Source organism: Pleurodeles waltl, chromosome 4_2, assembly GCF_031143425.1.
Source record: "Pleurodeles waltl isolate 20211129_DDA chromosome 4_2, aPleWal1.hap1.20221129, whole genome shotgun sequence".
In the NCBI taxonomy this organism is placed as follows: Eukaryota; Metazoa; Chordata; class Amphibia; order Caudata; family Salamandridae; genus Pleurodeles; species Pleurodeles waltl.
The window spans coordinates 829,790,408-829,817,360 of record NC_090443.1 but is presented as its reverse complement, the minus strand read 5'-3'; the positions used below and the strand labels follow the sequence as shown (position 1 = coordinate 829,817,360).

General features: G+C 47.5%; 1 protein-coding gene across 6 annotated transcripts in view; it reads left to right on the top strand.

Moving 5' to 3' along the window:
* Positions 1-26,953, top strand: part of PATJ (PATJ crumbs cell polarity complex component) — a 1,201,300-nt gene that overhangs the window by 522,088 nt on the left and 652,259 nt on the right. For all 6 annotated transcript variants that reach the window (XM_069232550.1, XM_069232545.1, XM_069232547.1 and 3 more), the window contains one exon: positions 176-329. In XM_069232550.1, the coding sequence (XP_069088651.1) occupies positions 176-329 (154 nt within the window). The remainder of the gene's footprint in view (positions 1-175; positions 330-26,953) is intronic.

The window sequence follows — 26,953 nt, the reverse complement described above, 5'->3', positions numbered from 1 at the left end:
TAGCATATGTAGTGTGTATAATATCCCTAGCTCGAATAATGTAAGTGAAAGACCCTGTTAAGCATGAATAGTTATGAAAGTGGATGTTATAGAAGCCCATGCTGTCACATTACCCCACTGACCGACAGTAAGTTTGACAACTAATAACTACATTGCGTGGTCTCTTTCATCACAGTTACCGCGAGTGACCTGAAAGGGCCAGGGTTGATATTTGATCCAGATGCAGTTGCCGCAGGATTACAAGATAGAAAAGACAAATACATTGAAACTGGAAATCAGAGGCACATGAAGACTGGGTCTTCTAATCGTGTTCGAACCGTGTCATCCAGGTACTGTGTATCAAGATGAATTGCTTATAATTTATCATAAATTGGAGTCTATTTTTTCTGTTGACGTTTTATTCCTTTTTGTTATACCTTTTTGTTATACCACTGTTTCCTTTCACAGTGGCCATGCATTGGATGCCAAGGGAGGTAAATATTGTGTTGTATTAGTGGAATGCGGTTCAGTGTCCTGTTGCTTAAATACTGGTTACATACACTGGGCCCCAGAGATTCAGTGTCTTGTTACTTTGACCTTATTCAACAGTACATAGTAGGTGATCACCTTTTTGTGGTCTTTGGTGGACCCAAGAAGGGTAAGGTAGTTACCAAATGTACCATTTTCATTGGGTCATCCTCTGTTTGAAGATCTGTTATGCTCAGTCAATAAATATTCTCCAATAGGCACTTGTGCCCTTTACACTAGGGTCATGGTTGTTTCACAGTGCTCACCAGAGGCGACCTGGTTGCTGACATCTGCTGTGTGGCCATGTGGTCATCCTTCCATACTATTGCTAAAAATTACTGTCTCAGAATGCAGTGACAGATACTTAAAGGACATGTGTTGCATGACTTCCTTGTTTAGCTGGCAGTACTAAACCCAGCTCCCACAGGGAACTTGCTTTATGACTCATTCATAAGGTTAGGAATCTGCAGGAAAATGTATCCATCAAAAGAAAAAGTTACTTACCTTTGGTAATGATATTTTTGGTGGATATATAATCTTCTTACAGATCCCTCAGTCTTCCCTCCTCACCTGATGAGCTCGAACCCAGCATAATTAGATACCAGTGTATGCAAATGAGTCATATGCTGCTGTTTTCAGTTCATTATTTACAAGTCCCAATGGGGTCCAGAAAAAGTATCATGATTTAATGCCAGCTGTCCGGCAGGGGCCTATTATATGCCAGTATCGACAAGTGCAGCTGGTGAGGCCATGACTGAAGCCAGTCAATGCTGTGTTGTGTCATGGGAGAGCTGAAGTGGAGAAGGTTTTTGGGATCAGTCTAATGGCTGGAACGCTATTTATAATGTGAGGAATCTGCAGGAGAATTGTGTCCACCAGAAATATTGTTACCAAAGGTAAGTAACTTTTTATTCTCTGTGTGATAACAATGTGACTATAATCCCCATTGACCCAACGATTTAAGAAAGGTTTGAAGACTCCCCTTTTTAAAGAACACCACAACACAATGCATTAATTATCCTCAACCCAGCTACTTCCTCTAACACTTGTTGACTTTATGCATGTATTTGACCCTCTGCCCATGTCCTGGCTAGGTTTGGACTGTAGAAATACCATATACATACATATTCATGCATAAAAACTGCGCCACTTGCACTAGAGGTCTCCATTCCTGTTTACGTATACAATATTTATTATGTTCCACTGTATTTTTCTTTTTGCTTCAACGTTCCACCAAACTTCAAGATTCAAGTACTGTAGAGAGCACAACAAAGAGCCACCAGAAACTTAGTATCTGTGTGTCTGCTTTTGAAGCACAACACAGTGAGTCTGTTTAAGCTTGACTTGCTAAAGTAGTGAAGGAAAAGCAATGGAAGGTGCCAGTTTCACTGTGAAAGGCTCTCTAAATTAGAATATTCTCCCTTTCTAATCAAGAGTCTGATATATCTATTGGTCGTGAGTCCACCAGAGGATCTTATGTATGTCTCCTTTTTTATACATATACATATACATAACTATTGAAGGCTAGGGTAAAATCTTCTGCTCTCTGGAGCCTTCTCAACCCCTGTTATAATAATATTAGGGTTTCCTTTTGGCAGATACTTCCCTGTGCTAGTTTTTTTTGTGCCATGTTCCTGGAGTCTTTCCCTTCCCAAAGATGTTTCCTGCAGAGGCAAATCAATAAACAGCTTTTCTTTGGAAAGCCATCTTTCTGTTTTCACCTATTGGATGTAAGACCACTTCTGTATCTTGTATCCACCCAAGGGTATTGCTTTGCCGGATTATATTTAGGTATTTGTCCTGGTTTACTAGGCACGTTTTTCTGAGGTTTTGCATCCATTCGCTCCTTGTCCCAAATCGTCATAATCCATGATTAGTGTTCGTTTACTTTTAGTCTTTGGACCTTTATTAAGTATATTTTCCTTGAAATATTATATCTAAACATTGTTTAATTTTCAGAACTGTTTTGAATTGCATTAGTAATGCAATATTTTGATGGATTCTTCTAACAGCAGATTCCTAACCTTAGAATTTTCCCTAGGCACCAGACAGGATCCAACATTTTTTCTTCAGGACTGGTCTTGTGCGCTGCTAGGTGGTACCGTGCGGTTCTACATCCCACCCACCCCCATCTTCACCTTGGAAGTGATGGAGTGGATCCATGTATAAGTATCACCCCTGCATGCTGATGTCATTCTTTTCTTTCCATGCCTGCTTGCTCCGATCCAGAGCTCTGTTTCCATTTTTGTCTGGCTTTCAGTGACTTCCAAATTGAATATCAGTTTGTTAGGCAATGATATCCCCACCTAAACCTACTGGTTTCAAACCACGCTGTGACACCAAATGTTAGTAAAAGGCCCGCACAAGGTTTGTCTCTGGCGTCATGATGTGAGTCTTTCACCATCGAGGTATCCAATCATGGAGCTGATTCCTCCGCTGATCCCAGTGCACTCAGTTTTCCATGCCATCAGCAACATAGCAGCAAGTAAATGCCTTTAAGGAGGCCATGCTACAAATTTTTGGGTGTGCCTCCAGCTCTCTCTGGGATGTCTTCAGGCCACAAGGAACCTAATAGGGCTCCAATCAAAGTCCAGTTGCCAGATACTTCCTCAGCGCTGTCTGACCCCTTGGAAACCTGCCTCAGACCAGTGCCAATCCCGCACAGACTTCCACTCTTGACTCAAAGACCTGCGCTTTCAGATCGATGCCAGTACCAACAGCACTGGCATCCATGTGATAAAGGGCTACTGTGGATTCTGATGTCAGACAGCAAACTGACTTTGGCTCGATCTTGATTGATTTTGCTCTGTGAGATTGCAAAAGCCCTACCGGATTGTCATACATCCTGACTATGGCCCCGTGTCTCTACTAAGATAGATGCAGCTGCTGAGGCTACATTATGTTTTTGGTTATGTGTCTGAACAGAGGACACCCCACGATAGGGATAATGATTGTGGCAGGTGGAGATGATTTTCTTCTCTCTCATTACACAGATGATAGCTTTTGAATGGCTTTACAAGGGTGCAGTAGGCTTGAAACGTCTCCTAAGTCAGGGTTTCCCTGACCATTTGGGCCACCAACAGAAAAAAAGCGTCTGTTTTGCAGCGGTGGTCTGGAAGGCCTTTGTGGTTATAGATTTACAGTTGTCCTCGGTGAAGACCAAAAAGGAATGTCCTTGTGGAAAGTTTGCAACTGGCCAGCATATGGCCACCTGTTCAAATTCCCTGGTCCTGCCTATCCTGATTTTCCTCGTAAGCATTCTACTCCAGAGAGCCTTGTGGTTCAGGCTTCAACTAGTAAAGTGAATACCAATTTATTCCTCACAACTCCTCTGGATACAGAGTTAGTCCAAGAGGCGTGAGACTTTTGGTAAGCATATGTTTTCCTTAGTCAGTCTGGCATTGTAGGTGGTTAATGCTATCCTCCTATAAGGTTGCTAATGGCAAGCCCTGTGAGATCTTGCATCATTCTCACTGAATCCAGCCCCTTCATATACCATATCGTAATATGGAAACAAAATATTGACAGTATTTCCTGATTTAGAAGGGTTCCCTTGAACTCTGACAATCTTTCATACATGGCTTAATCAAAACTGCAATCGTCTGACTTTTTAGTTTTATGAGTAATAAAAAAGAAATCCCCTTCCTGAATGTGACTACTAAAGTAGATTGTACTCAACACACTGACTGCAAAACATATTCCAGTTTTCAACCCCACTCATTGAAAAACACCTTACCTTATAGTCAATTCTTGAGGATACATAGAAATTGCCACCATAGGCCGGACCTCTTTAAAGAAGCTGAATTATTGTAACATGCCTGTGCCAAGGGAGTTCTCTAAATGCCTAGTAAGACGCTCACTCAAACGAGTCTGGTGCTGTCCCTAGACACATTACTTAAACCAATAATTAGGGATGATATGTCTGAAAGACTCATTTGTGTGGCCACTTTCTCTCCTATCTCAACCTTAGTTTCTAAAAGCATTTAGAAGCACTGGAAGATTATTGTCAACAGGGGACCTTGTTTTAGAATCTCTGATGTTATCTCATAGGAGAAGGAAATATCTAAAAGATGATTTGGTAAAGGCTGTACTCACATCTGACAAATCACCTAAAACCTTAATTGAACACTGGGTACTATCATCAGTTATAGAACACTTTAAATGTGGCCAGTGTAGTGGCTGCCAGGTCAGCATAGAGTCTAAAACATTCTCCCATGCTAACACTGAGACACCGCTTAGAGGGCTCTCAAACTACGACACTTGCATGTGATTTACAGCATAACATGCCCAGGCTGCAAACTATACACTGGGCAAACGGCACAAAAAGTCAGAATATGTTTTTGCCAACAACATAGCTGCATCCATTTCAAGGTTCCCGCTGCCCCTCTGGTGGAATATTTTATTACTGAAGGCCATAGAGAAGATGACATAAAGTGGCAGGTGATCAGTGTCTTGTGATTACTAGAAAGAGGTTGAAATATGGAACAGCTGCTCAAAAAGAAGGTACTAAAATGCATCCTCAGAATGGACACAATGACGACTGGCCTGAATTGCCAAAAGGAATGGACTGACCTGGGTTTGAGCAAACAACCAATATTGGATCCTCTGCATCCCCAATATTCTGTTAATTTTCATGTAGTACCTGATTTAAGCAGGAAGCCAACATTAGATTCCTCCTCTAATAATTTGTAGACTTTTCTGGAAAACCGTATTAGTTTTATTGACATTGGGATGTACTATTTTGATTAATCGCTTAATGATTTTTTTCAATGTACTGTTTTTTTACCTAATCATGGAACTTTAAGTACTTCCATGTCGAGTCCTCTAGTTGTGTAATCTTCTGAACTATTTTCTCTGTATTTGTCTATACGCTTCTAAGAATATTGCCTTTGTCCTTTATCATGAACCCTTACTTATTTTTTGAACACCCTTTCACGTATTTTCGTAAACTCTCTCAAGATGTTGGCCATCTTCCCCTTATTTAATTGCAAGGCCTTCTTTCACTTTGTTGGACCTGGCACTTTTTGCAAGGTCAATCCCAGACTTTTTGCCTCTTCACACCACTTTTTGCTGAATTTGTTTTTGTTGGCTTTAGTACTCTGGGCACTTTACCACTGCTGACTAGTGCTAAAGTGCAAGTGCTCTGTACTCTAAACATGGTAACATTGGCTTATCCACAATGGGCATATTCAATTTACTTGTATGTCCCTAGTAATGTGCACTCTATGTGCCCAGGGCCTGTAAATGAGATGCTACTAGTGGGCCTGCAGCACTGATTGAGCCACCCACTACTGTTCCCCTTTAAACATGTCTTAACCTGCCACTGCAGAGCCTGTGTGGGCAATTTTTAAACTGCCATTTCGAACTGGCAAGATCACCCACTTGCCAGGCCCAAACCTTCATTTTTATTACATATACGTCACTTTTGAGGTAGGTCCTAGGTAGCCCCATGGGCAGGGTGCAGTGTGTTTAGAAAGTTGGACATGTTCTTTTAAGTTTAGCATGTCCTGGTAGGGAACGCTATTAAATTCATTCTTCACTGCTGCAAGGCCTATCTCGCCCATAGGTTATCATTGGGGTTACAAAGCATCCTTTAGTGTCTCTGACTCACAATTTAAAATCACAACTTATGGTGAAGTTGCATTTTAAATTGTAATTCTGAAAATGCCACTTTTAGAAAGTTGACATTTTCTTACTTTAATCATTCTCCGCCTCTGCCCATCTGTGAATACACCTCTGGGATGGATGACAGCTGGGCTTTGTGCGTTTCCTCTAGACAGTCGCACGCAAAGGGAGCTGGGGTGTAACATTTGCATCTTGATAGCCCATCACCAGGCTGATGGGCCTTCCTGGGCTAGATGGGAGGGAGAGCTTACACTTAAGTCTGAATAGGGCTGTGCCTCCTCCACACAAAGAACTGCATAACCCCCAGTTGAGTATCCAGAGACAGGGATGGAAGTGCAAAGGCCTCTCTTTGAAGTCTCCCCCACTTCAAAGACTCAACTAGGTATAAGTACTGGACCCTTAACCCTACCAAAGGAGAACTCTATCTTAACCAAGGACATTCTGCCAGGAGGAAACAATGTTGTGCAGCCAGAAGGGACTGTCACTTTGATGACTGCATTGCTTTGTTGGCCTACTGCCTGCTGATTGCTGTGCTGTAGGAGTGCCTGCCACTCTCCTACCTGCTTTGTTGTGTTGGTCTCCTGCCTGCTGCATCTTGGCTGTTAGTGAGAGAGATTGGACCTGCTCCCTACATCCTTGAACCCAAGTTCCCCAAGGGCTAATAGGCTTGCGTCCTGTTCTTGAAGACTCAGGGCCATCATAGACTTCCCTCCACTTTGCTTCAGCTGCTGCATTCTGCCATCTGTGAGTCTTCCCTTACCTGAGGTGCCAATCCAGGCCTGGGACTCAGAAGTGGGTACTACAGTCGTTTACCTGCAGGTACCGATGCATCCAGTCCTTTGTGCTGCTCGTAAGCAACACACTGCCCTTCGACGCAGTGCTGATTCGACGATGTTGGTCCTGACTTCGAGGCTTGACAACAATGCAGCGCCAATCTGAGGAGATCGATGCCCGGCTCGACAGCACATAACTTACATCGAGAGGGGTTTGCCACCCACAGGGGACCCAACTGCGATGTTTGACGCCAACGCCTTTATACGACTGTGTGAATCAGAACCAACTCATTGAGTATTCGACACCGACGCTTGCTCCATCCATGGTACTTTTTCAGCGGGCTCTGAGTGAGTCCTGTAGCTTGCCTGCCCTCCATTGCAGTCAGCCTGAACTTTGGATTTACCCCGGTCTAGTGTGACCCCCAACTAACCTTTTAGCACTATTGACTTCTAAGCACAACATTGCAGTTTATTTAGGAAATAAAACCTTGCGTTCTACTTATTGGTTTTCTGTCATTTTTGGTCTTGTTTTACTATAAAAAAAAAATATTCTCTTTGTCTACACTGGTGGGGATTTTTTTTGTGGTGTTTTTACTGTGTTACTGTAATTTAAGTGTTACACAAATAATTTACACATTGCCTGTTAAGTTAAGCCTGACTGCTCTGTGCCAAGCTACCAGAGGGTGAGCACAGGTTCATTAAGGTTGTGTATCTGACTTATCCTGACCAGAATTGTGGTCCCTACTTGGACAGGGTGCATACCTCTGCTAACTAGAGACAACATTTCTAACACACTTTTATTTGAGCACACCGAGCCCGTAGAGTGTTCAGTGCCTTGAGTATTGCAGACCATTCTTCCATGCAAAGCTACACTGGTTAGATAAGCGATCCCTCTGTGGAACCTGTTGTTTAGTGCTAAACTCCTTTGGAGACCCACTTGCTGTGGAAGTATCCTTACCCGCACAAATTCTTATTGACAGATTTGCCGTTTTTCAGGATGTGCTGTACTTCAGCGAAGACCAGCATACTGCAAAGTATTTTTACCGCCATGGTATACTATCCAGCTTGCTGCACATGTCTTTGGGGCATCCCTTCCCCCACCAAGGCTTGACTTGATTTTTATTTGCTTCCCTTTCTTACTTTACATCACATTTGTATTGTTATCTTGGGGTGCTTACGCAATATTTTTGCCTTTTTGTTTTCCAGAAGCACCCTAGTGGGTTGCGCATTTTCCATCGATATGGGACACTATTTTGACTATCTGTCCTGATTTAGGGACAGCTCAGATGCAGATAGTCTGCCCCCCATGCATAGGCATTACCTTTCTCTATTGCGCTTTGCAGGACCCACTTTGAAACATCTTCTCATTTTTAAGGATAGCTGCCGCATTCTGCCTTTTCAAAGAAGATTTCCTTTCTTACCCTTTAAGTACTCTATTCATTGTATGCACAAACTGTACCTCCTCTACTACTCTAACTCCAGATGTTTACTGTTTTCTCTTCAGTTCTTGACCTTATAATCTCAGGCTAATTTATCTTGAGAATCCTGATCATGAATACCCTGCCATCTTTCTAGGGGATCAAAACATCACTTTCACTAAGCACACCTTTTTAGGATTGTACATAGAAATGGCCATATTGTTCTTGTTTTGTCATGTACATTTCTGATCACTAGTTTTAGCTTTTGTGTATCATGTTCATGAGAGCACCAAGCACGTTTCTCACACTGCACTGTCACTGATGATTTTCATATTATTTTTTCTTATTATTTTTTACATGATTTGATTAAAGTAACCGTTTGGTACCTTTGAATTTATGGTGATATCATTGACCGTGGAACCGCTTTTAGAAACTTGGCATTTCCTTGTCCTAACAATTTGGTGCCTGCAGCCTGTATCCTGGGTCACATGACGAGGTGTAGTTGGCACTTGGTCTTTGTGTACTCCTCTGATCCAGCCACACAATAAAGGGACTGGATGTTGACAGAATGGGCCATACAAAGCAGGATCGGGGGAGGAACTGTCACATACCACACTTTAAGGGCATTGTCCTGGCAAACTTCGAAAGAACTTCAAACTAGTCTTTTGTGCCCCCAGACAGACTGAGATCAGGGCATGGAGGCAGAAAATTACAGAAACTTTTCCCACTTCAAAGGGGGCACCGACTATACAAATAGGACCCTCAGATCCACTGTTCAGTACACTCCTGGGCCTGTGGATACTCCAGAAGAAGGACTGTCTTGCTGTCAGAGAACTACCCTGCTGCCTGAGACCTTCCCTGCTGTCTGGGAATGCTGGTCCTGCTCCCTTCATCACCGGCCACCTGAGTGACTCCAAGGGTATCTGGTGACCTCTGTTTCTGAGCACCAGGGACACAACAAGCTCCAGAGGCCTCCCTGGAATTGCCCAGCTGAGCTGCTGCACTGGACCTGCAGCTGAACTTGCCTGGACCTTTCTGGACACTGCTGGAGTGAGTTCCTGATCCCCAAGTGGTGCCTGCCCAGGTCCTGGGCCCTTGGGTGACATCAGAGAATTCCCCCTGGCCTAACTGAAAGACCCACCAAATACAGCAGGAAGTGATGCAAAGCCCCTCAGAGCCTTGCCACATAGCTGCCAGCCTGATTGGAATCGATGGTGATAGATGCAAAGCCTAGCTACACTGGTGCCCACTTCATTGGAACTGACACTGAGCGATGTAAAGCTTTGCCGCATAGGTACCAAGGCGTAACCCCGCCAAGGCTCGCCACATAGCTTCATTGGAACAGACGCCAGATGATGCAAAGCCTCACAAAGCAACACCTTATAGACCGCACACCAGGGACATAAGGTGCAATCCTCAGTGGACCAGACTTGCTGCTGTGCCCGACCTGCTCTCCATTGCGGTTGGCCTGAACTTGTGAGCTTGCCCCGGTCCAGCGAAATCCGATACCCTCAGTTGGCGCATTGCGCCTTTTGACGCTATTTTTATCTAAATCTTTAAGATTGCATATCCTCAGTTATACTGATTGGAATTTATTGTTTTAGTCTCAAATAATTGATTAAATTTTTCTAACTTGGTTTGGGTTTTTTCTGTGTTTTGTTTTTACTTTTTTACTGTTTGAGTGCTGTGTAAATACTTTAAACATTTCCTTTTAATTAAGACTGACTGTTTTCGTGCGAAACTACCAGAGGGTTAAGCACAGTAATTTAGTGACCAGTTGTGGTTCACCCTGACCAGGATATTAGATGTTTAGATGTTGCTTGAGAATGGCTCACCTCCACCCCTCAACCAACAACCCAATTTCTCACACTTGGATTCTACTGATTCCCTGGGGAAGGAAGTGTGCGTGATCAGCGTTTTTTGGGGTTCTCTTGGGCGAAGGTAGGGAAGGCTGTGCAGAGGAGGAGACTCTATGGTTGATAGTCCTCTGCATCAAGATCTGCTGGACCCTTGCTAAAAAGCAGCCCCAGAAAGGTCTGATTCCACTAGGACTAAGGCTACATCACAGCATGCGTTTGCTTAATCTCTGTCCTTGGCATCTGCCAGCATTCAACATGGATGTCACTGCATAGGCTCATGAAGTTCTGCTGCCTTGGTGGCCAGGACCTGCAGGAAAGACACTTTACCTACTCAGACCTGCAGGATTCTTTGGCCTGTTTCTACTCCATAGGCCCTCCACCTGCAGAGGTGCTGCCTTGATATCTATTCTACGGTGAGCAATTCGCAGTTAGTAGTATCCATCAGAAGAACAAGTTGGTTACCTTGGGTAATAATCTTTCTTGTGGATATTCTATCCAACTGCAGATTCCTAAGCACCCTCCCACTTCCCCTTTCTATGGAGTGGCCTCTTTTTAACATCTAAAAGAGTTTCCAAGCAAGAGATCCACACACTGGTACCAACAGTGTGCATAAGGGATGTACCCTAAGAAAAAAGTGGGTTTTAAGCCCTTTGTTGCCTGTCACTGACAAATGTCTGTGACAGACCTTCATCTGGTTTGTTTGTGGTGCCTTGGTCCACGATGCCAGGAAGCGTCCCGACAGCAGCACCATGAATCTGAAGGCGACTGGGAAGATGAAGCTACTGGCAGCCCAACATCGGACTCCGCACTGGTCCAGGTCACGGTAGCCTGGAAGGTCTCCGGCCTGCTGTCTGAGTCATTCTTGTTGGTCATTGCCGCAGTCATAGTCATCATCGCGTAAGACCCACAAACATAAGAAATCTAAAAAGTCGTAGCGCTCTTCGACTTTGCTGCACCAGTCCAAGTCATCAAACAATGTGCGAAAAACTATGCCACAGCCCGAGGGCCTGCTTCTGTCCTTCCCCTGCAGAGCCAGAGCCTGGTTCCCTTCCGCATCTCCCTGAATGTCATGGAGCAACAGCGACCTTGCCCAGCTCAGAGTTTAATGAGCCTATACACCTCATATTTGGGTGGTCTGACCCCTCTGGAGCTCCTTTCAGTGCCACAGGTCTGGGAGGTGCCTCAGCTGGATTTCCACTGCCGGGCTCCCCCTTGGAGCCAACTGGGCCCTCTGGATCAGTTTCTGGATCCGGACCAACTCTGGTTGCGAACACACGATCTTCACCAGAGTTCGGCCCCAATAGTCTTTCCGGACTCTGATGTGAAGCCGACTGGTGTCATTCGATGTTTATGTTGGTGCTGACCAGACCCAAACAACCAACCAGTTCGGAGACAGTGCCCCTTTTCTTTGACAGGCCCTGTGGGAATTGTGACTGGGTTGGATGAGTATCCTTATGGCTACTCTGATCCCCATGAAGATCCTTTGGCCCAAATGGACGATGACAACTGGTAGGAGGAACTGGTTGACGCCACTTATCTGGACACCTCACTAGACACTGGCCTGGTCTCCGGGGCATCCTTTGCTTTGGTGGGGAGAAGGGCAGCTGAGGTTTCTCCATGGAAGTCAGGACCAATGTCTTGATGGAGGTGCTTCAGCCGGGGTATCCTACACCAAACCCCATTGAAATTCAATGAAGCCCTCTCTAATGTTCTGCTCTGGGCCTGGGTCAAGTCCTGGATGGGCATCCCAGTGAACAGGATGATTGCACATCACCACGTCTCACTGCTGGAGACCCAGCTTCCAGCACCCCACCCCGAGAGCCGCAGCATTCAACCTCCTATGTGAATTCTAGTGTGTTCCCTACCAATCCACTGGATAGGGAATCTGGCTAGATACCTTCAGTATGATGTTTTTTTTCTTCCAGCAGCCTTGCAGTGTTTTTGGTGATGACACTGTGCTTCTTGGGATGATATAGCCACACGGTGTGGTGCTCAGATGTGCAAGCGCTGCTTATGGTCTCTGAGGAGGCCCAAGTCATCATGAACCAGGCTACAGCCGATGGCAGGGATGCAACAAAGTTCGCCATCAGATGCAGGCTGGACATTACAGACTCACTGGGAATGGCCATTGCTTAGTAAGTGGCTGTTAGACGTGGCATCATTGGCATGGTCTCCCCGAACATTTTGCCTCTACTTCCCAGGTTGTTTCTGTGTGCTGGACTCTGTTTTTGCTGTCTTGTTTGCTCTGGACACTTTACCACTGCTGACCAGTGCTAAAGTGTAGGTGTACCCTGTATAATTTATATGTGTACATTGGCATATCCATGATTGGCATATTTGTTTTACTAGTAAGTCCCTAATAAAGTGCACTAGAGGTGCCCAGGGCCTGTAAATGAAATGCTACTAGTGGGCCTGCAGCACTGATTGTGCCACCCACCTTGGTAGCTCCGTAAACATGGTTCAGACCTGCCACTGCAGTGTCTGTGAGTGCAGTTTTAACTGCCAATTCGACTTGGCAAGTGTACCCACTTGCCAGGCCTAAACCTTCCCTTTTCTTACATGTAAGACACCCCTAAGATAGGCCCTGGATAGCCCCATGGGCAGGGTGGATTGTATGTTTAAGGTAGGACATATACTAATGTGTTTTATATGTCCTGACAGTGAAATACTGCCAAATTCGGTTTTCCCTGTTGCAAGGCCTATCTGTCTCATAGGTTAACATGGGGGCTGCCTTTTAATATGATTAAAGTGTAGATTCCCTTTGGGAGCAGATAGACATGTGGAGTTTGGGGTTTCTGAACTCACAATTTGAAAATACATATTTTAGTGAAGTTGGTTTTTAGATTGTGTGTTTGAAAATGCCACTTTTAGAAAGTGGCCATTTTCTTGCTTAAACCATTCTGTGACTATGCTTGTTTGTGGATTCCCTGTCTGGGTCAATTTGACAGTTGGGCTGTTTGTACCTTTCCTCTAGACAGTGAAACAGAGGGAGCAACAGAGGGAGCTGAGGTGTAGCATGCATAACCTGATGAGCCATTTGGTCCGGGGGGAAGAGTGGTCACTTACACCTAATAGGGCTGTGCCTGCCCTCACACAATGCAGTCTCCAACCCCCTGGTCTGTGTCTGGGACCTGGCCTGGGCAAGGCAGGATCTTGAAAACAACAGAGGCTTCTCTTTGAGGTAGGCCTACTTCAAAGGCAGAAAGGAGTATAAGAGAAGCACCCAAACCCCTGAAAATCAGATAACTTCTGAAACCAAGAGGAACCTCTGACAAGGAGAAGAGCTGGAGAAGCTGGAGGAGGAGTACTGCCCCTTTGCCTGTGACTGTGCTTTGCTAGGTTGGCCTGCAGTAGCTGCTTCTACCTGAGAGAGGACAAAGACTGACTTTTGTGTGACTTCCCACCGGTGAAGAATCTCCAAGGGCTTGAAACTGAGCTTGCTTCTTGCTGTTGAAGTCTCAGGGACAGCAAGGACTTCTCTCTGCAGCACTTGGGCTTTCTGCTGTTAGTACTTCGTGCCAAATGGTGCCCTAACCTGTCTCTGGGCCCTGGGAAGGTGCAGCTGGTGGAAAAGGACAGAAATCCACGCAAAGACCGCAGTGCGGGGAAACTTTCGACGCGCCACCTGCTTTGCGGCTAAAATCGACGCTCCACCTGCATCGCGGCTGGGAGATCGACGCAACGCGGCTGGGGAAAGAATGTGCAACACCACACGCGCAGTTTCTTGACACTGTGCGACCGGATTTTGACGCAACATCGCTGGGCATGGAAAATCAGCGTGAAGCCTGCCCAGGACAGAGGTGCCTGCCCGGATCGGCACATCGCTCTCTTGCGGAGAGTTAAAACGATGCACGCCGACCCGACCGGAGGACGAACGATGCATGGTCTCGCTTGCAATTGAGAAAACGATGCATCGCTGGCCTTTTCTAACGCACACTCGCCCGTGCAGTGTTATTTTTGACACAAGCCAGGTACTTTTTCACGCTAAGTGTTCTAACTGTTTTCTGAAGAATTGAAGACTCTTATTCTTTAAAAAATTCATAACTTGACTTGTGTATGTTGGATTTGTGTCGTTTTGGTCTTGTTTTATTTAGATAAATATTACCTATTTTGCTAAACCTGTGTTGTAATTTTGTAGTGTTTTCACTGAGTTACTGTGTGTGTTGGTACAAATAGTTTACACATTGCTTCTGAAGTTAAGCCTGCCTGCTCATGCCAAGCTACCAAGTGGGTGAGCGGGGGTTAAATGAGGGTGATTCTCCTTACCCTGACTAGAGAGAGGGTCCTTGCTTGGACAGGGGGTAACCTCTGACTGCCAACCAAAGACCCCATTTCTAACAGTGGCACTCCACTACAATGCCTGGCTGTGATCAACTTGCTTTTCGGGGGATGTCTTTATGGACATGCCCTTTGATGGCGCTCACCTGACCGATGACAAAGCTGATTCAGTGCTTGAGGGCTTCAAGGAGAGTAGGGTCACTGCCCAGTCATTAGAGCTTGCCATGGCCCCATGCCAGTGGCACTCTTCCTTTTGCTCCTGCTGTGGATATGGTTGGGGCTACCATCTGTGTCCTTTTCAGCAATGCCACCAGTGCCAGCTGGCTTCCCAACCTTTTTCGCGGCTCCCACAAGTCCCATGGGAACCAAGGCCAAGATCTACCCAGTCCTCTACCCCTTCAGCAGCCACATCTTCCAAACCTCTTTAGTGTGACCTCACAAAAACACAGACACCCTTTTGAAGGCAGGATCAGGCAGCACCAACCCCAATTGCAAGCCATAACTTTGGACAAGTGGGGGCTCAAAATTGTCCGGTGGGGTTACATCCCTCCACTCATGGAAACCCCACAGTCCCTGCCACCATCCTCAGATTTGCTGATGGAGGACCACCTACCCATGTTGCATCAGGTAATGCTGGTTCTTTTGTTCAAATGAGCCATTGAAAGGGTGCTATTCCTGCTACCTTCTGGTGCTAAACAAGGACAGAGGACTCCGTCCTATCCTAGACCTGCACCCTCTCAATGCCTTCCTTTGGAAGAAATTCAAGAAGCTGACATTTGCCCAGATCCTGTCTGCATTAGACTCTGGAGACTGGAATGGTGGCATTAGACTTGCAGGATGCCTGTTTTCATATGCCCGTCCCGCGGGCCCATCAGCGTTACCTACGGTTTACTGTGGGCCAGGAGCTTTTCCAGTTCGCTGTGCTCCCCTTCGGTCTCACTTTTACCCCTCAGGTGCTCACGAAGTGATGGTGGTAGTTGCAGCGCATCTACAGAGTCGGGTGTACCAATCTTACCCTACCTCAGTAACTGCCTGCTAAAAGCAAGCTCACCATAGGCAGTCATTATCCACCTCCAGACTACAGTGGACCTCCTGCATTCGCTGTGGTTCACTATCAACTTGCCAAAGTCACACCTGACTCCTCCTCAGACAGTCCCTTTCATCAAAGCCATTCTGGACACGGTACAATTCCACGGCTACCCTCCAGAGCAGAGAGTCCAGGACATTTGGAAAATGATCCTGATTTTTTTAACCTCAGTGATTTTGGTAAGACTGACTCTGAGACTGCTGGGTCTGATGGCCTCCTGCATCCTACTGGTGAAGCACACTTAATGGCATATACAGGCTCTGCAGTGGGATCTGAAGTCCCAGTGGGTGTAGGAGGCTGGCCTGGCTTGTAGTGGGTACCAAGAGGTACTTACACTCTGTACCAGGTCCGGTTATCCCTTATTAGTGTAGAAGAGGTGTCTAGCAGCTTAGGCTGATAGAAAAGGGTAGCTTAGCAGAGCCGCTTAGGCTGAACTAGGAGGCATGCAAAGCTCCTACTATACCACTGGTGTCATATGCACAATATCATAAGAAAACACAATACACAGATATACTAAAAATAAAGGTACTTTATTTTTATGACAATATGCCAAAAGTATCTCAGTGAGTACCCTCAGTATGAGGATAGCAAATATACACAAGATATATGTACACAATACCAAAAATATGCAGTAATAGCAATAGAAAGCAATGCAAGCAATGTACAGTCACAATAGAATGCAATGAGAGCACATAGATATAGGGGCAACACAAACCATATACTCCAAAAGTGGAATGCGAACCACAAATGGACCCCAAACCTATGTGAGCTTGTAGAGGGTCGCTGGGACTGTAAGAAGACAGTGAGGGTTAGAAAAATAGCCCACTCCAAGACCCTGAAAAGTAGGTGTAAAGTGCACCTAAGTTCCCCAGAGAGCACAGAAGTCGTGATAGGGGAATTCTGCAAGGAAGACCAACACCAGCAATGCAACAACAATGGATTTCCAGACGAGGGTACCTGTGGAACAAGGGGACCAAGTCCAAGAGTCACGACCAAGTCGGGAGTGGGCAGATGCCCAGGAAATGCCAGCTGTGGATGCAAAGAAGCTGCCACCGGATGGTAGAAGCTGTGGATTCTGCAAGAACGAAGAGGACTAGGAACTTCCCCTTTGGAGGATGGATGTTCCACGTCGTGAAGAAGCTTGCAGAGGTGTCCCCATGCAGAAAGACCGCAAACAAGCCTTGCTAGCTGCAAGGGTCGCGGTTAGGGTTTTTGGATGCTGCTGTGGCTCAGGAGGGACCAGGATGTCGCCAATTGCGTGAGGAGACAGAGGGGGGCGTCCAGCAAGACAAGGAGCCCTCTCAGAAGCAGGCAGCACCCGCATAAGTGCCGGAACAGGCACTACGAAGAGGAGTGAACTGGAGCTCACCCGAAGTCACAAAAGAAGATCCCACGACGCCGGAGGACAACTCAGGAGGTTGTGCACTACAGTTTAGAGTGTCGGGGACCCAGGCTTGGCTGTGCACAAAGAAAATCCTGGAAGAGTGCACAGGAGCCAGAGCAGCTGCAAATCACGCGGTACCCAGCAATGCAGTCTAGCGTGGGGAGGCAAGGACTTACCTCCACCAAACTTGGACTGAAGAGTCACTGGACTGTGGGAGTCACTTGGACAGAGTTGCTGAGTTCCAGGGACCACGTTCGTCGTGCTGAGAGGGGACCCAGAGGACTGGTGATGCAGTCTTTTGGTGCCTGCGGTTGCAGGGGGAAGATTCCGTCGACCCACGGGAGATTTCTTCAGAGCTTCTAGTGCAGAGAGGAGGCAGACTACCCCCACAGCATGCACCACCAGGAAAACAGTCGAGAAGGCGGCTGGATCAGCGATACAAGTTTGCAGTAGTCGTCTTTGCTACTTTGTTGCGGTTTTGCAGGCGTCCAGAGCAGTCAGCGGTTCGATTCCTTGGCAGAAGGTGAAGAGAGAGATGCAGAGGAACTCTGATGAGCTCTTGCATTCGTTATCCAAAGAATTCCCCAATGCAGAGACCCTAAATAGCCAGAAAAGGAGGTTTGGCTACTTAGGAAGGAGGATAGGCTAGCAACACAGGTAAGAGCCTATCAGAAGGAGTCTCTGACGTCACCTGCTGGCCCTGGCCACTCGGAGCAGTCCAGTGTGCCAGCAGCACCTCTGTTTCCAAGATGGCAGAGGTCTGGAGCACACTGGAGGAGCTCTGGGCACCTCCCAGGGGAGGTGCAGGTCAGGGGAGTGGTCACTCCCCTTTCCTTTGTCCAGTTTCGCGCCAGAGCAGGGCTGGGGGATCCCTGAACCGGTGTAGACTGGCTTATGCAGAGATGGGCACCATCTGTGCCCATCAAAGCATTTCCAGAGGCTGGGGGAGGCTACTCCTCCCCAGCCCTGACACCTTTTTCCAAAGGGAGAGGGTGTAACACCCTCTCTCTGAGGAAGTCCTTTGTTCTGCCTTCCTGGGCCAAGCCTGGCTGGACCCCAGGAGGGCAGAAACCTGTCTGAGTGGTTGGCAGCAGCAGCAGCTGCAGTGAAACCCCAGGAAAGGCAGTTTGGCAGTACCCGGGTTCTGTGCTAGAGACCCGGGGATCATGGAATTGTCTCCCCAATGCCAGAATGGCATTGGGGTGACAATTCCATGATCTTAGACATGTTACATGGCCATGTTCGGAGTTACCATTGTGACGCTATACATAGGTAGTGACCTATGTATAGTGCACGCGTGTAATGGTGTCCCCACACTCACAAAGTCCGGGGAATTCGCCCTGAACAATGTGGGGGCACCTTGGCTAGTGCCAGGGTGCCCACACACTAAGTAACTTAGCACCCAACCTTTACCAGGTAAAGGTTAGACATATAGGTGACTTATAAGTTACTTAAGTGCAGTGGTAAATGGCTGTGAAATAACGTGGACGTTATTTCACTCAGGCTGCAGTGGCAGGCCTGTGTAAGAATTGTCAGAGCTCCCTATGGGTGGCAAAAGAAATGCTGCAGCCCATAGGGATCTCCTGGAACCCCAATACCCTGGATACCTCAGTACCATATACTAGGGAATTATAAGGGTGTTCCAGTATGCCAATGTGAATTGGTGAAATTGGTCACTAGCCTGTTAGTGACAATTTGGAAAGCAAAGAGAGAGCATAACCACTGAGGTTCTGGTTAGCAGAGCCTCAGTGAGACAGTTAGTCATCACACAGGGAACGCATACATATAGGTCACAAACTTATGAGCACTGGGGTCCTGGCTAGCAGGGTCCCAGTGACACATAACAAACATACTGAAAACATAGTGTTTTCACTATGAGCACTGGGCCCTGGCTAGCAGGATCCCAGTGAGACAGTGAAAACACTCTGACATACACTCACAAACAGGCCAAAAGTGGGGGTAACAAGGCTTGAAAGAGGCTACTTTCTCACAGTGGGCACCAAGGGAATCTCTCCGACCTGGTCCTGGTCTTGAAGGAGACTACGAATGACCTGCAGTGGTGGCCAACAGACTGATGGGGTCAGCAGCAGGCCACTCTCCCTTCCGCACCCAGGACTGACAGTGATGACATGCATTGCTTCTGGCCTGGGGCAGCCATCTGAGAGAGGTAGAGATCAGAGGCCTCTGGTCTCCAGCTGAGACACAGCACCACATCAGTCTTCTGAAGCTGAAGGCGATTTGCCTGACATTGAAAGCTTTCCCACCCTCCTTCAGAAAATGCTGCCATGTGATCCTGCAACAAGCAAGGCGGTGTGGGACCGCTGGACATGGCTGGAATGTCAGGACATTTTCCTGGTTGTGCAGCACCAAATGGGATCTCTAAACATGAGGGCAGATGAACACAGCTGTTGATATGTCATAGACCACAAATGCCATTTGCACCTGCAGGTGGCTCAAGGTCTCTACAGGACTGGAGAATACATTGTCTAGATCTGTTTTCCACTGCAGAGTACACGCAATGTCAGTACTTCTACATGGAGTTTCCACTGTCTCTTGCTTGGTGACACATTCCAACTAGACTAGAATATAGGACTCCTGTATGCCTTCCCTTCGATACTTGTGCTCCCCTGAATTGTGAAAAAGATAAGAATCAACCAAGCCGAAGTCATCTTGCGGACTCCAGCTTGAGTGAGAGAGAGACAGAGAGAGAGTATGGTAGTCAGACCTCCTGGGCATGTGTATCTGTCCTCTGATCAGGCTGCCCCTTCCGGGACGATCTTCTGTTGCAACATCATGGGGCAGTCCTGCACATTATCCACCTTCATGATTTGAAATTGAGTGGCAACAGTTCAGGGACCTTCCTCCCTAAGTCTGTGAGGTCATCTTGGCAGCCAGACATCCATTACCAAAAACTGTATAAGCCTACTTTTGGGACAAGTGTGCTGAGAAGCATTGTTCCACTTTCTGCACCCTTGTCCGAAGTGTTGTTGTTTGTTCTGTCCTTAGTGTGGTAAATACTTGATCTGGGGTATCTTTCAGCCATGTCAGCTTTTTTTGCGCTGTTGGACCAACCCTCCTTGTTTAAGCCACCAGTTGTGAAATGTTTTCTGAAAGGGTTTTAGCACATATTTCCTCCAAACATTTTGGTATGCCCCAATGGGATCTTAATTTAGATATAACCTAATTGATGCATTCTCCCTTGGCTCATGTGCATTGCTCCCCTCTAAAACTTCTGACAGTCAAGACAGTTTTCTTGGTGCCCATTACTTCGACTAGGAAAGTGAACAAGCTGCAAGCTCTTTCTGTTCAACCTGCATACATCAGCTTCTTCTTAGACAAACTGGTCCTCAGCACCTTTCCCTTTTGTTTCTGCTGAAGGTGGTGGAACATTTTCAAGTCGACCAATTCATTACACTACCCACTTTCTTTGCTGCTCATCCTCATCGCTCCAAGGAGGAAGAGAAGATCCATTGTCTTGACCCGAAAGGTCTTTCTGCATCAATAGCACCAAAGAACACCAGGTGGAGGAACAGCTTATTGTGTGGTTCACTGAAATAAATAAGGGAAAAACGGTGCAGAAGTGGACCATCTCTAGATGAAATGTACTCTGCGTAAAGATCTGCTATGCAGTAGCCAAGAAGCAACCTCCTAGAGGTTTGTGAGCCCATTCCAACAGAGCCAAAGATATGTCTACTGTGTTAGATTTCCTGTTATTGACATCTGTCAGGCTGCCCCATGGGCATCATTGCACATATTTACCAAACAATTTTGCCTTGACAGGTCAGCCATGATGGGCACTTGACCCATTCAGTTCTCCAGTACGGCATGGTCTGAGCCAGTTTGCAGGCCCACCTCCAGGGAGGTATTGCTTTGGTATCTATCTTAGGTAAGAAATTTGCAGCTAGAAGTATTTATCAGATGAGACTCTATCTAGCTGTAGTTTGCTTACTGATGCACCCATACTCTCCATTCTGAAAACTGGACTTTTCTGCCTAAAAAAGTCCTTGTAGGTCCTAAGAATCTGCACACTGGTCAATCAGCCTTCTGACGTGGTCCTGTGCTTCTGGCGCAGATATGGTGATGAAATAAACTGATGTCAGCACACATACATGTATATAGGAACTTCAAATTATTCCCACTCCCTTTGGCATGCCTGTGATCCCCAAGGATGTGAAAGTCCCTTCCCCTGGGATACCACGGGTGGATTTGCACTCAACACCTATTCAACCCTCTATACCCATCACTGGGCCTCTACCAGCATCCATTCAGACTCTACTCCCATCTCTAGGATCAACTGGGGTTCCCAGAGTGCCAATGCAGACACCATCAATGCCGGAGGATGAGGCACTCACTGAGCTGTGTGACCATGTCTGACCTCAACGTAGGCGGCACAGCTTCTCCTTGTTACTTTGTTCCATGTGAGTGCGCTGCATGACCCCATCATTGGGGAACCCACCCCCGGCTGCTCTGGCTGGCTAACCACCCAGACTGCATCCTCCTCTGGTGGCAGAGGAACCCGGTAGCATGCTTCGCCCCTGACCGCTCCATGTCTTCTTCGTGGTGGCTGCCCTGCTTCCCCCCCAGGCATGGGTAGCAAGCGCACTCCCACCACAGCTGGGGGGAGTGCAGCAGCACTCCCCCTTAGTTCCTCATCGTTGGTGTCCCTGAGATGGGATTCCGGGCCCCTTCCCTCCTCTCGGGGGAGCGTGATGATGTACTTCCTCCTCAGGTTGTTACATGAGGCCCGGAGGTGGGGTCCTAGGCTCCTTTGTTTCTTCCTTGGGGGGCACAGTGGTGATTCCCTGTTTTCTTGGCGGGTCAAAGAGATGGGCTCACAGGCCCCATTTCTGCTTCCTTGGGATGGTACATCAGCACTCCCCCATTCCTTTGCTTGGTGGAGGGCCCAGAGATGGGGTCCCACGCCACATGTACGCCTCCGCCCAGGGTTCTTTAATGATCTCTGCATCAACCACCAGGCACTGCCCCACCCCAGGGAATTTAAAGACTTTGGCAATGGAAGTCCATGCGCTCTGTTTCTCGGTTGGGGTGGGTCAAAGGTCCAGTCTTCCTCCTTGCGATATGTTGGCCTATGTTGGTCTAGTTTGCACGAGATTGGACTCATTTTTCTCCGGATGGCAAGACCTAGCCACCTGAATCAGGCGTTTTGCCTCTAAGGTGGGACACTTTGCATAAGGTGTATAAGTATCTGCTTGGGCGGATTAAACAACCAGAACCCTTTGCAGTGGGTATCCTCACCATAGAGGTCAAAACCAGTGTCATAACCAAAGTTCTGCTGATAGGACAGGCCAACTCTTATCAAATGTTGCCCTTTAACAAGGCCCTCTCCAACATTCTCTTAGTGTTCTGTGCCAAACCTTGGCCAGGCCTACTGGTGAATTCGCCAGATTGTGCTGTGCCATCGCCTGGCCCCTGCGATCCTGCATTTTGACTCAACACCCTTTGACTGACAGCTTGGTGGTCCAAGCTTCCACTAGCACAACAAACCTAAAAACCTTCCCGACTACTCCTCTTGACAGAGTCAAATAGAATAGAGACCTTTGGGAAGAGAGTATTTCCTTCCATGAACTTGGCCCTATGCTCAATTAATGCGAGCTGCCTTTGTTCCGTTACTCTCACTATCTCTGGGACATTGTGGCTTAGATCTTATAGAGCATCCCTAAAGACCTATGTCCTGACCTTACTCAAGGAACACAGGATGGCCGTCAGGCAGCAAAGCTCATTAACTGCTGTGGCCTAGACACTACGGATTCCATAGGGCAGGCATTGCTATCATTGTAGCCGTCCATGGTGAGCCTGGATGAGATCTACGGTTTTCTCCAGTGAGATTCAGTTGCCCTTTGTGGACATGTCCTTTGATGGAAGCAGACTTTTTGGGGTAGCAGGGTTCTCAGGCTTTTCATGGCCGAGGCTGGACACACACTGGTCCCACAGTAAGGAGATGTCACCAGTCAGTTTACTGTCTCCTGTGGCCTTCCCTGCCAAGCCCCTTTCATGTGCCCTTGGTGGAGTCCAGCCACCCACTTTGTGGTTAGATCCAACTTTTTAAGGGTTGGCAGGCCATAACATCAGACAGGTGGGTCCTGCAGACTGTTCGTAGGGAGTACACCCTACCTTTCTTGGCCACTCAGCCACACCTTCCAGCATCCCTGGAACAGCTGAGGAAGACCATTTGTTTGTCTTATAGCAGCAAGTGTAAGCCCTTTTGGCCAGAGCAGCTATTGAGAGGATGCCGGCATCAGAAGTGGATTTTTCGCTATTTCTTGATGTTGAAGAAGGATGGAGGCCTTCGTCCCGTTTTAGACTTGAGCCCTCTCGATGTTTTCCTCCAGAAGGACAAATTAAGAATGCTCGCCCTGGCCCAAGTCTTATCTTCCCTTGGCCCTGGAGACAGGATTGTGGTGTGGGACCTGCAGGACATCTGTATCCATATTCTTCTTTTGTAGGCCCATCGGTGCTACATGCGGTTCACAGTGGGACTGGAGCATTTTCAATTCACTGTGCTCCTATTTGGTCTCGTCAGTGCCACTCGGTTGTTCCCAAAAGTGACGAGGGTGGCAGCCGCACATCTTCAGATATCAGGAGTTAGGGCGGCCACCTGGGAGAGGTGGAGATCAGAGTCATCTGGTCTCTCACATAATCTCAGCTCCATATCAACCTTCTGGAGCTGAGGCCTGTTCGCTTAGCTTTGAAAGTCTTCTTTCCATCCATCAAAAGGAGGCTGGTGAAGGTGCTTACAGCGAACACCACCACCATTTGGTTTTGCAACAAACTGGTCGAGATGGGGTCTTGAACCCTGTGCCAGGAGGCACTACACCTCTGGAAATGGCTGGACCATCAAGGAGTTCTCCGGGTGGTGAACCAACTGGCAAGATCTTTGAATGTCAGCCATCAATGCTTAGTGAATCACAAGTGGCAGTTGCACCTGTAGGTGGGTGAAGGTCTCTCCAGCGAATGGGGAGAACCTTGGCTGCATCAAGGGACCACTGCCAAGAACGTGCAGTGTCAGCAATTGAGCATGTTGGAGATTCCAAGGCGTCTCACAATAGGAGATGCATTCCACATAGGGTGGAACTCAGAACATCTGTATGCCTTCCCGCCAGTACCTCTTCTGCCCGAGCTCTGAAGACAGTCTGGAGCTGCTGGGCTCAAGTTATCCTAGTGGCTCCAGATTGGGCATGGAGATTATGGTATCCAGAGCGTCTGTACATGTGCATCTATCCTCCAGTCAGGCTGACCCCGGAAGGATGTGGTGAAGAATGGGAGGGGTCGCTGGATCCTTTAGAATACCAGCTCAAAGACCCTGTGGACTGGCGTGCGGACTTGGGTGAAGCCTGTGGACTGGACACCTCCCCAGATACTGGTATGCTTTCTCCTCCAACTGTGGCTACGGAGGAGGGTATTTCATACTGTATGGTGGGGTGTAGAGCAGCTTTATCCTCCGATGCCCTGCTCCCCTTAAATGAAGCTCTTACAGATGTACTACTGGGTACCTGATCCAAACCCAGCACAGGGGTTCCTGTGAACAGGATAATTGCCCACTGTCATCACCGTGCGGACCCCGGTTTCCTTACACAACACCGCACCCCTGAGAGCTTGGTTATCCAAGCCTCCACTTCCCAGGACATGTTTCTTTCCGCACCTCCAGATAGGGAATCCAAGAGGCTAGACACACTTGGGAAGAAGATGTTTTCTTCCGCCATCCTGGCACTACTTTCCGTGAACACTGCATGCCTTTTGGTCAGTTATTCCCACGCCCTGTGGGATATGGTTGCGCAAGTGGTACCACAGGTCCGGGAGGAGGCCCGAGCTGTACACTCCCAGGCAGTTGCTGATGGGAGAGACCCAGCAAAGTTCACGATCCGATGTGAACTTGACACAACCAACTCACTGGGCAGATTGGTTGCATCAACAGCCACGCCTGGTTCAGGATGTCTGGCTTTTTGGGGCATGTCAAAACCAATCTTATAGACATGGCCTTTGACGGCACCTGCCTCTTTGGAGAAAAAGCAGACTCTGCGCTCGAGTGCTTCAAGAATTCTCATGCTACGGCCAGGTCCTTTGACCTCGCGGTGACCCCTTGCCTCACTCTGTCTTCTTTTCACCCCTTTCATGGCTATGGGAGGGGTGCCCTACCATATTCATTCTCATCCAGCCTCCATGCCGCGAATGCTGCCTAGCTTCTGTGTGGACGGGGGCATGGGATCCACCGTCCTTGTGGATCAGGGAGCCAGCGGTCTGGCCAGTCCACCACCCCACCCCCTCTGCAGCTGCCTCTGAACCTTCCTAGTCTTACTCATCCCCACCCATGACCAGTAAGAGGGAGGATCCGCCATCACCTGCTCCTCTGGAAGTCCATCAGCTCAGAAAGGTGGGTTTTGCAGATAGTCCGAAAGGGCTACTTCCTCCCCTTCGAGACTACCCCTCCTTCCATGCCACCATCCTACGATCTGATAATGGAGGATCACTTGGCACTTTTCCAGGAGGAAGTTACTGTTTTCTTGGCCAAGGGAGCCATAGAGAGGGATCCCGGGCCAGAAATCGGTTGTGGTTGCTAATCCCACTACTTTCTGGTACCCAAAAAGGACAAGGGCTTCCGTCCTATCCTAGAAGGTCAGTCCCTCAATCTCTTACTCAGGAAAAAGAAGTTCAAAATACTCACTCTGGCTCAGGTTTTATCTAGACCAAGGAGACTGAATGGTAACATTGGACTTGCAGGACGCTTATTTCCATATTCCCATCCTGCCTGCCTACAGGTATTACATGCGTTTCACAGTGGGCCATGAGCACTTTCGGTTCACTGTGCTCTCCTTTGCCTTACCAACACCCCCAGGTGTTCACCAAGGTGATTGCGGTGGTCGCAGCTCATCTGTAGAGGTCGGGGTTTAGTCTTCCCTTACTTTAACGAGTGGCTCTTGAAGGCGGACTCGCATCAGGCTGTCGTCTCCCACTTCCAGACAACGGCGGGACCTCCTGAATTTGCAGGGTGTCCCAGGTCACCGGAGACAGGAAGCACAGGGGCAATCCATGTGTCCCTAGGCAAGGGTCACGGGCCCGAGATGAGAGAAGAAGCAGGAAGTGGGAGGAGGAGGAGCCCAGACTCACCAGGAGAGAAGAGAGCGAGCGGAAGACCCAGCCATGTCCCCAGAGGGTTGTGGCTTTCGCAGGTACGGGACCGTGTATAGGGTTCATGTTATAACTTGCTGGGTTTTCTGAGGGGAAGCGGGGAGGTGGTATGGGCCACTGGCAAGCACACTAATAAAGTGAAAGAGGGCTAGGGCCTCTAAAAAAGAAAATAAAACAAAAACACAACTACACCTGTCGTAGGGGAGCACTGATACTTTAATTGATTAGCTGGGCCACTACTACGATAGATTGTCTGCCAGATCAACGGTCCCATATAAGCAGGATATAAGGGCATGAAAACCGAACACTAACTCACGTGCATGGTGTGACATACCTATCCTAGGAGAGCACTGTTGTTCTTTTTCGTTCTTTTTCCTCATAAGGACACCAAAGAAGTGACTCAGCTGACTATTATTCTTTATTACCCCCCTCACTTAAAAATAGCACTCCCATCTTAAGTGTACAATATCAAATAAAAGAAATAATAATAAAACAAGACCACAAGTGGATACTAAAATACATACCTGATAGAGACTTCTTGTTTTCTCTTCTCTCCTTCTCTCGCTGGCGACATGGGAGCTGATAAGCAGCGAAGCTGGTACCTGTAAAGTAATAGAATGGAAAAAGAGGTTACCTGGAGGACAGAAGACCAAGACCTGTATTAAAACAAACCCGAACTCTTAATAGACGATAAAAGTACAACACACTCGCAAAGCATCTAAAAACTTCTGGTGGGAAATAAATATTACTCAGTTTGTTTCACTATCCGAGTGTAATGTATATATGTGTATACTTCCAGTATATTACACAAATCTTCCCTGGACAGGAAACGTCCTATTACACAGGGGTTCAGTATAAATGTGCCGAAGTCACACCTG